A 12,050-nucleotide genomic window follows, 5' to 3' on the forward strand; every position below is an offset into this window, starting at 1 on the left:
TTATATGGTGATTTTTCCCACATAAAAATGAATCCTTGGCCTTGTCTGTTCTATTCCAAAGCTTCTCTTTTTGCTGAACAATGAAGAGATCGAAATAATGCTTTATAGAACAAGTTGGTATATAATATGAGGAGAAATATCTGCCCTGTTGGCAACACCATAAATAATTGACTATTGGTATAAGTTCTCTCTCAAAATTATTATACCTAAAAATGTTGCATTAATCGATACCCAATTTTAGAGCGGTATGAGTAATTGGGTAAACCATGGGCAGTGATAAAAACGAGCTGGACTATACATCTCTGCATATACAAATCTTTGCTTGGCAGCATTGGCCTGATGTCGTGCACTTTACAACCAATATAAACACATTTTCCTATGTGCCTCAAAGCACAATGCAACCAGTGAATGTCTTTGTGAGCGTTAGACCCTGATGGTCATTTTACTTGATCTGAACTCAACTAATGGCTCCAAATGACGAATGGTATTCATGAGCCCCTGAATAAGCCTTACAGATAAAATAGTGTTGTGCATGTTAGTCTAAATCTTAATGATTGACTGTGCATTTGGTAATAATAACAATAAGTTTGCAGAATTGTAACCACGAAGCAACTTGTGTTGCGTGTCTCGCTGGATGTTGAGACTAACCCTTCATGTTGAAGGAAAAAGATGTAGTATTCATGCCACTACATTAATCTAAGTCCAATGCTCACCGCATAAAACCCCTATCTGTAATGTGCGTAAGATTTCCCAAATAAATCACCACAATAGCATACATTGGCCACAACTAGATGATTGTGGTTGGGGATTTTATCTATATGCTTTTAGAACATCTCGGCATTAGGGGGAGGAATGCCCATATAATGTAATGTCTCAATATTCTATTAAACGCACAAAAGCCAAACTGAACCTGTCGTTCGGTGTGTACTCCTGTGTATATGGAGTTTGCCAGAAATCGTTGAGGAGTAACCATATTGGTCTGAATGCTTCTACCAGCTGATGTAGATGTGGATATACCCGGGATTAATATCATATCCACATTTGACTTATTGGTATTTGATCTATTCTCGGGGACGCCTGCGAATATGATCCATCGACCTTAGTCAAAGCATATGTTCTGATTGCATATTCATGTGGTCTGTAATAACTCTCCTCCGCTGAACTCGCCATGCTAGTTATTTGCCTCACGAAGAGGTTCATCTTGATGATGAAATTCCTAGCAATGTGCGCAATATCATTGTGCTAGGAATACGAAACAATGAATCTTTCGTTTTTGGAAATGACGAAGATAATTATTAAATGTGGGAGACAAATGTGTCGACACCTATCTTGCCTCTATAGATTGCAAAGGGATCCAAAACAAAGTCCTAGGCATGAGTGCTTGAAGCTCTCTTATCGGGTCACTGATAAATGCAATCGAGGCTGAACCAATAATCGCAAAATGAAAGTCACGAGCTTGAAGTTCGGACATTTATGGGCACTATTGAAATAATGTGTGGTGAATGCGATGGTTCAAGTGGTCTTGTGAGAGACCCATCCCACATATGTGTTGAATAACCACTGTTCCGCTATGTAATATATCTGGCAAATGACATGAATTAAAATATGCAGTTAATAGGATTCTGAAGATCCATCATGAGATCCTAGGAGGACTCATATATTTGAATTATAAATATGCAACATATAAATCTCGTACCGAATAATACATTGCTGACGAATGAACACTCTCCTATGTAGAGAGAATATCTCATAGATGAGATTATAATTCCTTAATGGAACCTTTCCAGAAGAAATAAAGTTTGTATTAAACACCAAAGTTTGATAATCCCTAAAAAGGGATAAAGACCCATACAGACCCGAGAAGGAATAAGATGAGGTACCAAAGGACTTGAAGTTCACCGAATAAGCACATGTGCATTCCATGAGTTTTACCCATGGTAATTTCCACTAGATGTGGAATTACGGTATCCTCTAAAGCCCTGATGGCAGAAACCTATAAGGTTTAGGTGTTACTGCCAAAATATCCCCATTGTGCCAGAATGACAGACTATAACGATGTATCTGATCGATGAAAAATCCTTGATGGATTACGATCTTTGATGGACTTTTGTTACACCATCATAGATGTTGCAATGGATGAACGCCTGGAGCGATGTGTCATGTTTAGAATATGTACTATTGCAACTATATTATCCCCTAAGTCCTATTGAAGGACATATTATTTGCTTTGCACAACTATGTATAAATTGTGGTGTAAGATAGAAAATGATAGCACTCCAACCTCATCCATTCTCATCATTCCAGATGAACAATGAGACATATATCTTAAAGAATATGCTTGAGTTATGAGGGATAACGACTTTGACAGATGTCATCGTAAGGGGGAGCGAATACTTATATTGATCACAATCGTGAGACAATAAATGTCATATTCTTTGCCCTGAAGGTGTGAGCTTGATGATCAATATGTGAACCTTTATGGAACTTTATATCAAATATATAGATCCAGCCGATCGAACACCATCAGTCAAAGTGACTTATTTATATTGATACGTGCACTTACCTCGTACATCCTAGAAGTGAGTAGAGGTAAAGTTCCTGAAATAGTCCTTGCAAGGATATGCAATCCGTTTGCTAAATCTTTATGTGCATATACTTCCAGAAGAAGATGTTTTGTCTTATTGATACAGTTTTGCAAGGTTCAGAGGGAGCACATTTCTAAAGTTAGCTCTTGTAAAAGATTCGATAGAATCTAGATCCCAGATGATCGAAATCTGTCCCGATGACAGCTGTTGTACTTTTTTCTCTTGGTGAGTTTTCTTGAAGTTTCTCACATGAGGTTTTTAACGAGGCAACAAAGTGCAAATGCAATTTGTATCACCATACACTCTTTCTCCACATTTTTTCCACTGGGTTTTTTAGAGTTTTAACGAGACATGTGTTGGTCGCGGTATTCGCCCAAGGGGGAGTGTTAATAACCCTAGTTAGGGTTATGTGGGCAAATACCTGCTTTGCCCCTGAGGGTTCTCACATCTCTATATAAGAAACCTGTACACCTCTCATAATACAGAGAAGAAAAAGAGGCCAGAGGCCCAATCCTATATTATGTGTCTCGTGTGTTTCCTCTGTCGTGCTTATGGGAAGGGAGACGGGTCCTCTATAGCTTATTGCGTCTCTACTGCTGACGGGAGGGAATGAAACGGATCTAGTGATCCGTGATAACGTAGTTCTCAACGAAAACTATGCACCTAGTCCTGGCTGCTAGTGCGTCTTTCATTCTGGAAGTGCGGCACAGCAATATTGGTTTCCATGTTGTAGCGGCATCAATGCAAGTTGGATAAGACTTTTTTTACCGCCAGTTGTTGGAATGTCAAAACTGCACGGCACATGCACGCCAACACACGTAAATCCTCCGTATTATCCAATAATGACCGCAACATTCAAGGCATATTTGGTTCACTACCTCAGTTGCCACACTTTGTCTAACTTTTCTGTTTAAGGTTAGTTATTCAATTCAAACGACTAACCTTAGACAAAGTGTGGCACATTTAGCCACAAACCAAACAGGCCCTCAATTTCTGCTTCTTCCAATCGGGAAGCTGACATTTAGATGAGGGATAGGAAAGTCCATTCAACGACCTCAATAATCATCTGTTTTCAGTTTGAAAAAAAGAACAATTTTCTTCACCGAAATTAATGCAAGACAATCTATAAATACAGGATCCTTTCGCAGCCGCATCTCCAACTCCAACCATTGCAAGCAGCAGTACAAAAAAAGGAAAGCTACCAGCAATATGTGCACCTCAAAGTCAAAGCTCATTGCAGCCGTTCTTCTCGCAGCAGCTGCCCTCCCCCTCCATGCCCCAACGACCATGGCAGCAAACTCCAACCTCTTCCGCGACTACATCGGCGCCATCTTCAACGGTGTCCAGTTCAGCGACGTGCCGATCAACCCCGATGTCGAGTTCGACTACATCCTCGCCTTCGTCATCGACTACTCCACCGAAACCGATCCTCCTTCCCCGACGAATGGGCAGTTCAGCATCTTCTGGCAGGACTCGGTGCTGACGCCCTCCGCGGTGGCCGCCATCAAGCAGAGCAACCCGAACGTGCGGGTGGCCGTCAGCCTCGGCGGCGCCACCGTGAACAACAGCCCGGTGTTCTTCAACGTCACCTCCATCGACTCCTGGGTCCAGAACGCCGTGTCCTCCCTGACCACCATCATCCAGCAGTACAACCTGGACGGCATCGACATCGACTACGAGCAGTTCCAGGAGGACCCGGCCACCTTCGCCGAGTGCATCGGCCGCCTGGTGACCACGCTCAAGAGCAACGGGGTGATCAAGTTCGCCTCCGTCGCGCCGTTCGCCGACGCCGACGTGCAGAGCCATTACCAGGCGCTGTGGTCGAGCTACGGGATTAGCGTGGTAGACTACATCAACTTCCAGTTCTACGCGTACGACGCGAGCACAACCGCGGAGCAGTACGTGAACTACTTCGACGAGCAGATGGCGAACTACCCCGGCGGCAACATCCTGGCCAGCTTCACCACGGCGCCAACGACGACCTCGGTGCCAGTTGACACGGCGCTCAGCGCCTGCCAGACCCTGCAGTCGCAGGGAAAGCTCTACGGCATCTTCGTCTGGGCTGCGGATTACTCCAAGGACCAAGGGTTCAAGTACGAAACACAGGCACAGGCACTGTTGGCCAACAGTACGTAGTACATAGCTTGGACCTTATTAGCTTGCTTCGACTAGTTACAGCAATACCAATAATACTACAGTGTTATATGGAACAAAAATGTTGTAGCAAGAATATAATGGAGAATAAAATAAATCTCTTGTCAGCAGCTATGCCTGTGACACTTTGTTAAGATATATATGATGCATGTGCTCTTGAAATAGAATAAGTGTGTGTACGTTAAACATGTCCAATAAGCACGAGGCTCGCGAGCCCGGCACGAAGCCCGTTGTTTGAGCCCGGTCCGAGCCCGGCACGGCCCGGTTCTATGCGGGCCCGGGCCGGCCCGGCACGAATAAGCGGGCCGGGCTCGGACAAGAAACTAGGCACGGTGGGCTAGCCCGGCACGGCCCGTTTAGCTCTAAGCCCGTTAAGCCCGCTTTTTTTATACTAAAACGTGTTTACCGGCCCGCATAGCCCGCTTTTAGGCCCGCTTTTTTCGGGCTAAACGGGCCGGCCCGGCCCGTTTAGGCCCGCTGCGGGCCGGGCTCGGACAAGAAATTGAGCCCGCGTGCCTAAACGGTCCGGCCCGGTTTTCTAACCGTGCCTGGCGGGCCGGGTCCAAAACGGGCCAGGCTTCACCGGGCCCGGGCCGGGTCGGGCCGGGCGGCCCATTTGGACAACTCTAGTGTACGTTCAAAAATAACTCCAAGAGGATTCTGGATTTGAACCCGTGACCCCTAAACAAATGCCGTTAAAAAATACACATAACCCCAAGAGGATTCGAACCCATGACCTATTAAACAAATGCCAGCAATAGCTACCACTACACCACATATGAGTTTATGTCCACATCTATGACAGGAAACACATCTACTACATCTTTTACCAAGCCCACCTGTTACCCTTGCACAATGCGTAGTAGTAGATAAGTATCACCGAGATTCTTGAATTATATTTTTGGATGGAGAGAGTAGTATTTAAAAAACAACCTTGCATGCATTTTCTTTTGTTGAACAATGTTTTCAATTTAATTTTTTTGCATGCGTGACATTTATTCTTCGTAATATTTTTCCCATGGATCTGACTTGTGAGTCATTTTTATAAACCAACGCCAAACATGAATCCATGTTTCTTACTTAGAAACACCAAACAAACACCATTAGTAGGAGGCACTCGCGTTGGCGTTGCTCATCGACGACGAGAAAAGCTTGGTTACTGCCAGTTCGACATCTAGAAGCAGTCCTATGTGGCCGCATGCGCCGCTGTGTACGACAAGCTCCGGCGCAGCCGCCGCTTGGACGCGGTGTAGAGCGGCTGCCCCGCGCTGTCCATCGTCAAGCAGGGGGACCTCATGGTCGTCGCCAACGTCGGTGACTCTCAGGTTGTTTTGGGCACCGCATCATACGACGACGTCATCACGCCGTCCAGCTCATCGTCCACCTGAAGCCCAACCTGCCACGGAAGTCGCTACTGACCGGCCATAAATTCTTGTGCGCTGGGACGACGGGCGTTGCTGACGTTGTGTGAGTGTCCTCGAACATGATGTATGTAAAGGAGTAGCACATCCAGTGGTGCAACGACCAGGGGTACTACCTCGCTGATGAGCCCAGGTTGCACTTCGTTTGGCAGCCCAACCAAGAGTCATCGGTACTCGGTAGGTCGCACGCATTCGACAACTACTATATCGAGGACCGTGGCGTCATCTTGGCGCCGAAGGTGACGCAGAGGAGGACCGACAACAATGACCAGTTCGTCATCCTCGCACCGTCGGGGTAGCTTTTGTGTCGGCCTGCCTTTAATTCTCTTTGCAAACGCACACACTTGCCTTTTTTGTTTAAGCAAAAGTGTATAGTGGTGCGTGCCTGATGACTAATGATGTACAAGGAAATTTCTTCCAGCATGTGTGGAACATGCTTTCCAATGATGAGACCATGCAAATCGTGACATATATCGAAGTCTGCATGATATTGATGGTTGCAATGTAGTGGTGAAACAGATAGATTAAAATAACAAAATTTATATATGGTTAGGATCACAAATTGATTATAAAACATTTTCTCATATCGATATAACACACATTTTGTATATAAGTTATCATAGTATACTAATATTATATATTCCCGTTGCAACGCGTGGACACTCAGCTAGTAAAGCATATAAGAATCCAGGTGGCAGAGCAAACATCAAAAGATGAAAAGAAAAAAAATATGGGAGCACCAGTCTACAACTCTACATCAATACTAAAGCCACACAGACCAAAACACTAATTCCGAATAAACTGACAGATAACATCTATGTTTCTTCCTCCTCCCTTGACACCCTTGAAGTTCAAGACCCAAGACTTCATCCGCTCTAGCGTCTTCTCCAACAAAGCTTATTCCGCGAGGGGTCACGGTAGTCCACTTTGACTCTAATCGGTTCATCCTTGATAAGGCTTAGCTCATCGACCACCACTGGCTTACCCACGAACTTGCTACTTCTTTTACAATTCCTTCTTCGCGCGCACCGTCTGGTAGATTGTAAATCCTGACCGAAACACTCTGGAGCATAGATGAAGCCTTTGGATCTGATTTGGCTTTTGACACTTGAACTCTATAACCGTAGATAGGTAATTCAAGGCTGCTTAATTTTGCATATGATTCCAGCGAGCTCTTGTTAGGGAAGGAGGCGTTAAAATCATATTTGTCATTTTGTCTAGCCTCTTTACTCCAAAATCCCAGTTGGCTTGCGCAAGATTCTTAAGCTCCTCCTCTAGTTTTCCTTCTGTAGGTTCTCCCTCAAGGATGTGGATGACAGCATTCAGCCCAACCACCTGCATTTTGTGTTCGGGGATGTCTAGACCAAAGAAACCCTGCTCCGGTATACCAAAGCCAAACAGGCGAAGCTTCTTGTGATTATGACATTCTGCTGCCATATGTCCAGCTTCTTTACACTTGTAGCAGAGAGAATCATTAGGGAAGTCCACTTGATGGTGGCCAGACTGGGAACAACGGAAGCACCTAATCTCCTTGATCAAACCTTCTTGGGTTTTGACGCCCCTGTCCTGCTGTGACCCAAATATGTTTTCAGAAGATCTCCCACTCCCTAAAGATGGCTGAGAACCTTGCTCCCGGTCACGATTCTCAAGATTTCTCCCCCAGGGCTTGTTCGGTTACACCAATCCAGAGGAGGATTGGAGGGGTTTAAATCCCCGCCTAGTCATTTTTGAGTAGGAGGGGATTAACCCCTTCTGGATTGGTGTAACCGAACATGCCCCTAGCTGGAACGAAACCCCCGCGGCGTCTCCAAAAACCACCCCTTCGAGGGAATCTGTTACCTAGGAAGTTTCCTTGATGACGATGCGCAACCTCTTGCTATTCCATCTCGGTCTTCTCCACTAGACACTACCGGAATAGACGGCTTCGCCGAGTGCCCGAAGCACTCGGCAAAGGCTTTGCCGAGTGTCGCACTCGATAAAGAGGGCTCGGCACACAATGCATCGGCAAAACCTTCTTTGCAGAGTACTTTTTTCGGGCACTCGGCAAGAAAAGCAGCGGTTACGGCGCCGGGTGACGGAGACGGCGTCTTTGCCGAGTGCCCCGGGTGACACTCGGCAAAGGAGTTACCTTTGTCGAGTGTCTGCCCAACAGCACTCGGCAAAGAATCCACCTTTGCCGAGTGCCACCTGGGACACTCGGCAAAGAATCCGCCAAAGAGGGTCCCCATGTCAGGTCCTTTGCCGAGTACTTGGTATGGCACTCGGCAAAGTGTGCTTCTTTGCCGAGTGCCAGAGCCATTACACTCGGTAAAGAACCTATACCGGTGCCCAGGTCTTGGTTCTTTGCCGAGTGCTACGACTCTGACACTCGACAAAGCACCTCTTTGCCGAGTGTCACACTCGGCAAAGTGACTAGTAGGTACCTTTTTTATTTGTTTTCCCTATTCCATCCAAACAAACAAAAGATATTTGTTTTCCCTATTCTGCGCGGGCAGGGAGGGCACGGCGGCGGCGTGGCGCGGCGCGGCGGAGGTGTGGAGCAGAGGGCACGGCGGAGTGAGAGAGTGAGGAAGAAGAAGAACTGACCAGGCGCTATGTACGAGTGCTTTGCCGAGTGCCCGTGATCTGGCACTCGGCAAAGATTTTTTTTTTAATTTTAAAATACGCTTTGCCGAGTGCCAGATCAGGGGCACTCGGCAAAGTCGTCTTTGCCGAGTGTCCCCTGGGCGACACTCGGCAAAGATTATTTTACTATTCTTTGCCGAGTGTCGCCCAGGGGACACTCGGCAAAGGCTACTTTGTCGAGTGTCATTTTTGGACACTCGGCAAATTACATTTTTATTTTTTTATTTTCCCAACCAAATTTTTTGTGGTGTGTTCCTACACTATATAAACCTACATGTACCATTTTGAGATAATTAGAAAAGTGTTTTCTATAGCTAGTAGATTTAGTTCGTTTATTTGAATTTCTTCGAAAAAATCACATTTGAACTGCAAGTCACTCGAAACTTGGAAAACTGTGCATGCAAAAATCATATCCATGCTATTTAGCACAAGTTACGACCGATTTCAGGAGCGGATCGGAAACTTCGAGCACCATGCTCACTCAACATGGTCGTGAACTTTCCATCCAGATGTTTAAAATTTTTATAAAACACAAACAAACTCAGAAAATCATGAAACTTGTCCACATGTCATGATATCATATGTAGAGGTTGTGATAAAATTTTTAGAATGTTTGGAGAAACTTGTGAGACATTATGTGTAGAAACCTAAGAGAACTACACATGAAATCATAGAGTTTAAATGTGGATCTCTTAGGTTTGTACACATAGTGCGTCACAGCTTTCTCGAAATTTTTTCAAATTTTTATCACAACCTCTACATATGATATCATGACACGTGGACAGGTTTCATGATTTTCTGACTATGTTGTGTTTTATACAATTTTTAAACACGTGGATGGCAAGTTCACGACCATGTTTAGTGAGCATGTTGCTCGAAGTTTCCGGTCCGCTCCTGAAATCGGTCGTAACTTGTGCTAAGTAGCATGGATATCATTTTTGCATGTACGGTTTTTCAAGTTTCGAGTGACCTGCAGTTCAAATCTGAATTTTCCGAAGAAATTCAAATAAACGAACTAAATCTACTAGCTATTGAAAACACTGTTATAATTGTCCCAAAATGGTACATGTAGGTCTACATAGTGTAGGAACATACCACAAAAAGTTTGGTGGCCAAAATAAAAAAAAATAAAAATATGCTTTGCCGAGTGTCCACAGAAGACACTCGGTAAAGACCATCTTTGCCGAGTGCCAGATATTTGACACTCGGCAAAGAATCTGCTTCCGTCAGCTGTAGACGGCCGCTGACGGCCCTTTGCCGAGCGCCATCTTTGCCGAGTGTTTCTCTGTGCCGAGTGTCCTGACTCGGTAAACAAGCTCTTTACCGAGCGCAGGACTTTACCGAGTGCGGCGCTCGGCAAAGTCTTCTTTGCCGAGTGCCCGATAAAAAGCACTCGGCAAAGCCGCCAGCACTCGGTAAAGGCCTGGATTTCGGTAGTGAGAGCCCTCTGGAGCTTGGACCGCAAAACCTCCTACCTATTGAATTTCGCTTCCAGGAGGTCATCATCCTCCATCCACTCCTCTTGGCGCCGCTTCCATCTACTCCCCCCTGTTCCCTTCTCCAAGCCATCTCTCCTTCCTTAACCACTAGGGTAAATGAGCGCTCCAATGGCTGCGGAGGCTCTATTCTTCTGATACTTCTTCACCTCCCCATCCTCCCGAAGCGCATCCCCTGCAACTTCGTTTTCCACCTTGGAATTTCTCCATGCGTCCCCTGTATCCATCATGCCTCCATGGGTATCCCACCTGACATTTTTTGTTCGGTTGAGCTGGTACTGCCAACCTGCCCTGTCTGCCTAGTAGGGTGGAAGACGAAGTTACATCCATGGGGAACATTGATGGACCTCCATAGGCATCCAAGGATGATGTTGGTTGTTAGAAGCATCGAGATTATCCCACTCCTTAGATGTGGAGTCAAGTGCTATTATCTGAGAAATTACCCTCTCAGGCCGACTATCCCACTGGAATGAATTCAAATCTTCACACCATTCTCCCTTGAATGGCTTGTTTGCAAATGAGTGATCTTAGAAACTTCCAACTTTTCCACCCTTATCGGCCCGAACTCCTCTCCACCCATCTTAAACCCCTTATGATGAGGCAACGGCTGTTATACAAGCAGTCATTCTGTGCAAGCGTGCAAGCAAACCATCTGATCCATTAAATTACGATCCAACCACAGATACAACCATGGTTTGTTAGAGGTTTTTTATAAAGATTATTGAGCTGATGGTGGAAGGATTTAATTGTTAAATGTGACCTACGGTTGGATCATGATCTAATGGATCAGATGGTTTGCTTGCACGCTTGCACAGAAGGACTGCTTGCATAGCAGTCGTTGCCGATGATGAACACTGAAATCATGGTAACATGGGTGAAACGGAACGCGAAGCTCAACTGCTAGATGAGCGAGGAGAATGATGCACCTACAAACCGATCCCCGCTCTTCCTTGTGGTGAATGGAGATGGCAATTCCAAGCGTTGTCTCGCTCGGGTCACTGGGTCGATGAAACCACGGGTCTCCGAGAGCTCACCACTTCGGAAGGGGTTCGCTGGATGGGAGAGAGGCCATGACCCCTCTTGCGCTTTGCCATTTCAATTGCCTCGAGTTTTCGTTTATTGGGTTTTTTGTTTGTTAGGTCTGAACTCTAAACCAGCTAGTAGCAGGTTCATAGTTGAGACCAAATACTTTCCTTTTGTCCAGGGTTCATGTATGTCTACTGTATTTGGTTCATGTCTTCTGAATCTTCGTCTTCTGTAGCTTTGCGAGTGCCTTAATTTCTGTCTTTGAGATCTTGAGAAGCGAGCCCACAAGGAAGCCTTTAGAGCAAATATAGTAACTTGCTATAAGAAAGGCTCAATGCTGAGTTGGAGGAGAGAGAAGAGCAGATAGAGGAGACGCGGACTGTTATTATAGCAGGCTTAGACATGAGAAAAAAACTTTGTGAGGGAGACACGTGAATCATACAACTATACTACTCTATTAAGAACATAATGTGGACACCTGGTGCTACCACGGCTTCACCCTCGCATTGTCACTCTGGGCCTGTCCCACCCACCCGCCCTCGGCGTCATGCCCTATGGGCCCCACTTCTCGCACCCGCGCAGCGCTCTCTCAGTTACTGCCATGTGGACCTCCAGCGCCCATGCAGCTACTGCGTCTGCCCAACACCCGACCCCACCCACGCAGCTACCACACCACGCAAAAAATAGTGCAGAGTGAGCACTCGAACCCACGCCCTCTGCTTCTGAAAATTGGGGCCACCAAA

At 45.8% G+C, this 12,050-nt stretch overlaps 1 protein-coding gene across 1 annotated transcript; it reads left to right on the plus strand.

Annotated features, from left to right (window-relative positions):
- The first annotated feature begins 3,729 nt into the window (after positions 1-3,729).
- Positions 3,730-4,892, plus strand: LOC103643567 (chitinase 2). The gene has a single exon (XM_008666737.2). It carries the CDS (start codon positions 3,795-3,797, stop codon positions 4,719-4,721), a length of 927 nt encoding a protein of 308 aa, XP_008664959.1. The 5' UTR covers positions 3,730-3,794; the 3' UTR covers positions 4,722-4,892.
- Positions 4,893-12,050: the final 7,158 nt, after the last annotated feature.

Source organism: Zea mays, chromosome 1 (genome assembly GCF_902167145.1).
Source record: "Zea mays cultivar B73 chromosome 1, Zm-B73-REFERENCE-NAM-5.0, whole genome shotgun sequence".
In the NCBI taxonomy this organism is placed as follows: domain Eukaryota; kingdom Viridiplantae; phylum Streptophyta; class Magnoliopsida; order Poales; family Poaceae; genus Zea; species Zea mays.

Bases quoted from the DNA above. Each gene is read 5' to 3' on its own strand.
- LOC103643567 (XM_008666737.2), top strand. From the start codon at position 3,795: ATGTGCACCTCAAAGTCAAAGCTCATTGCAGCCGTTCTTCTCGCAGCA.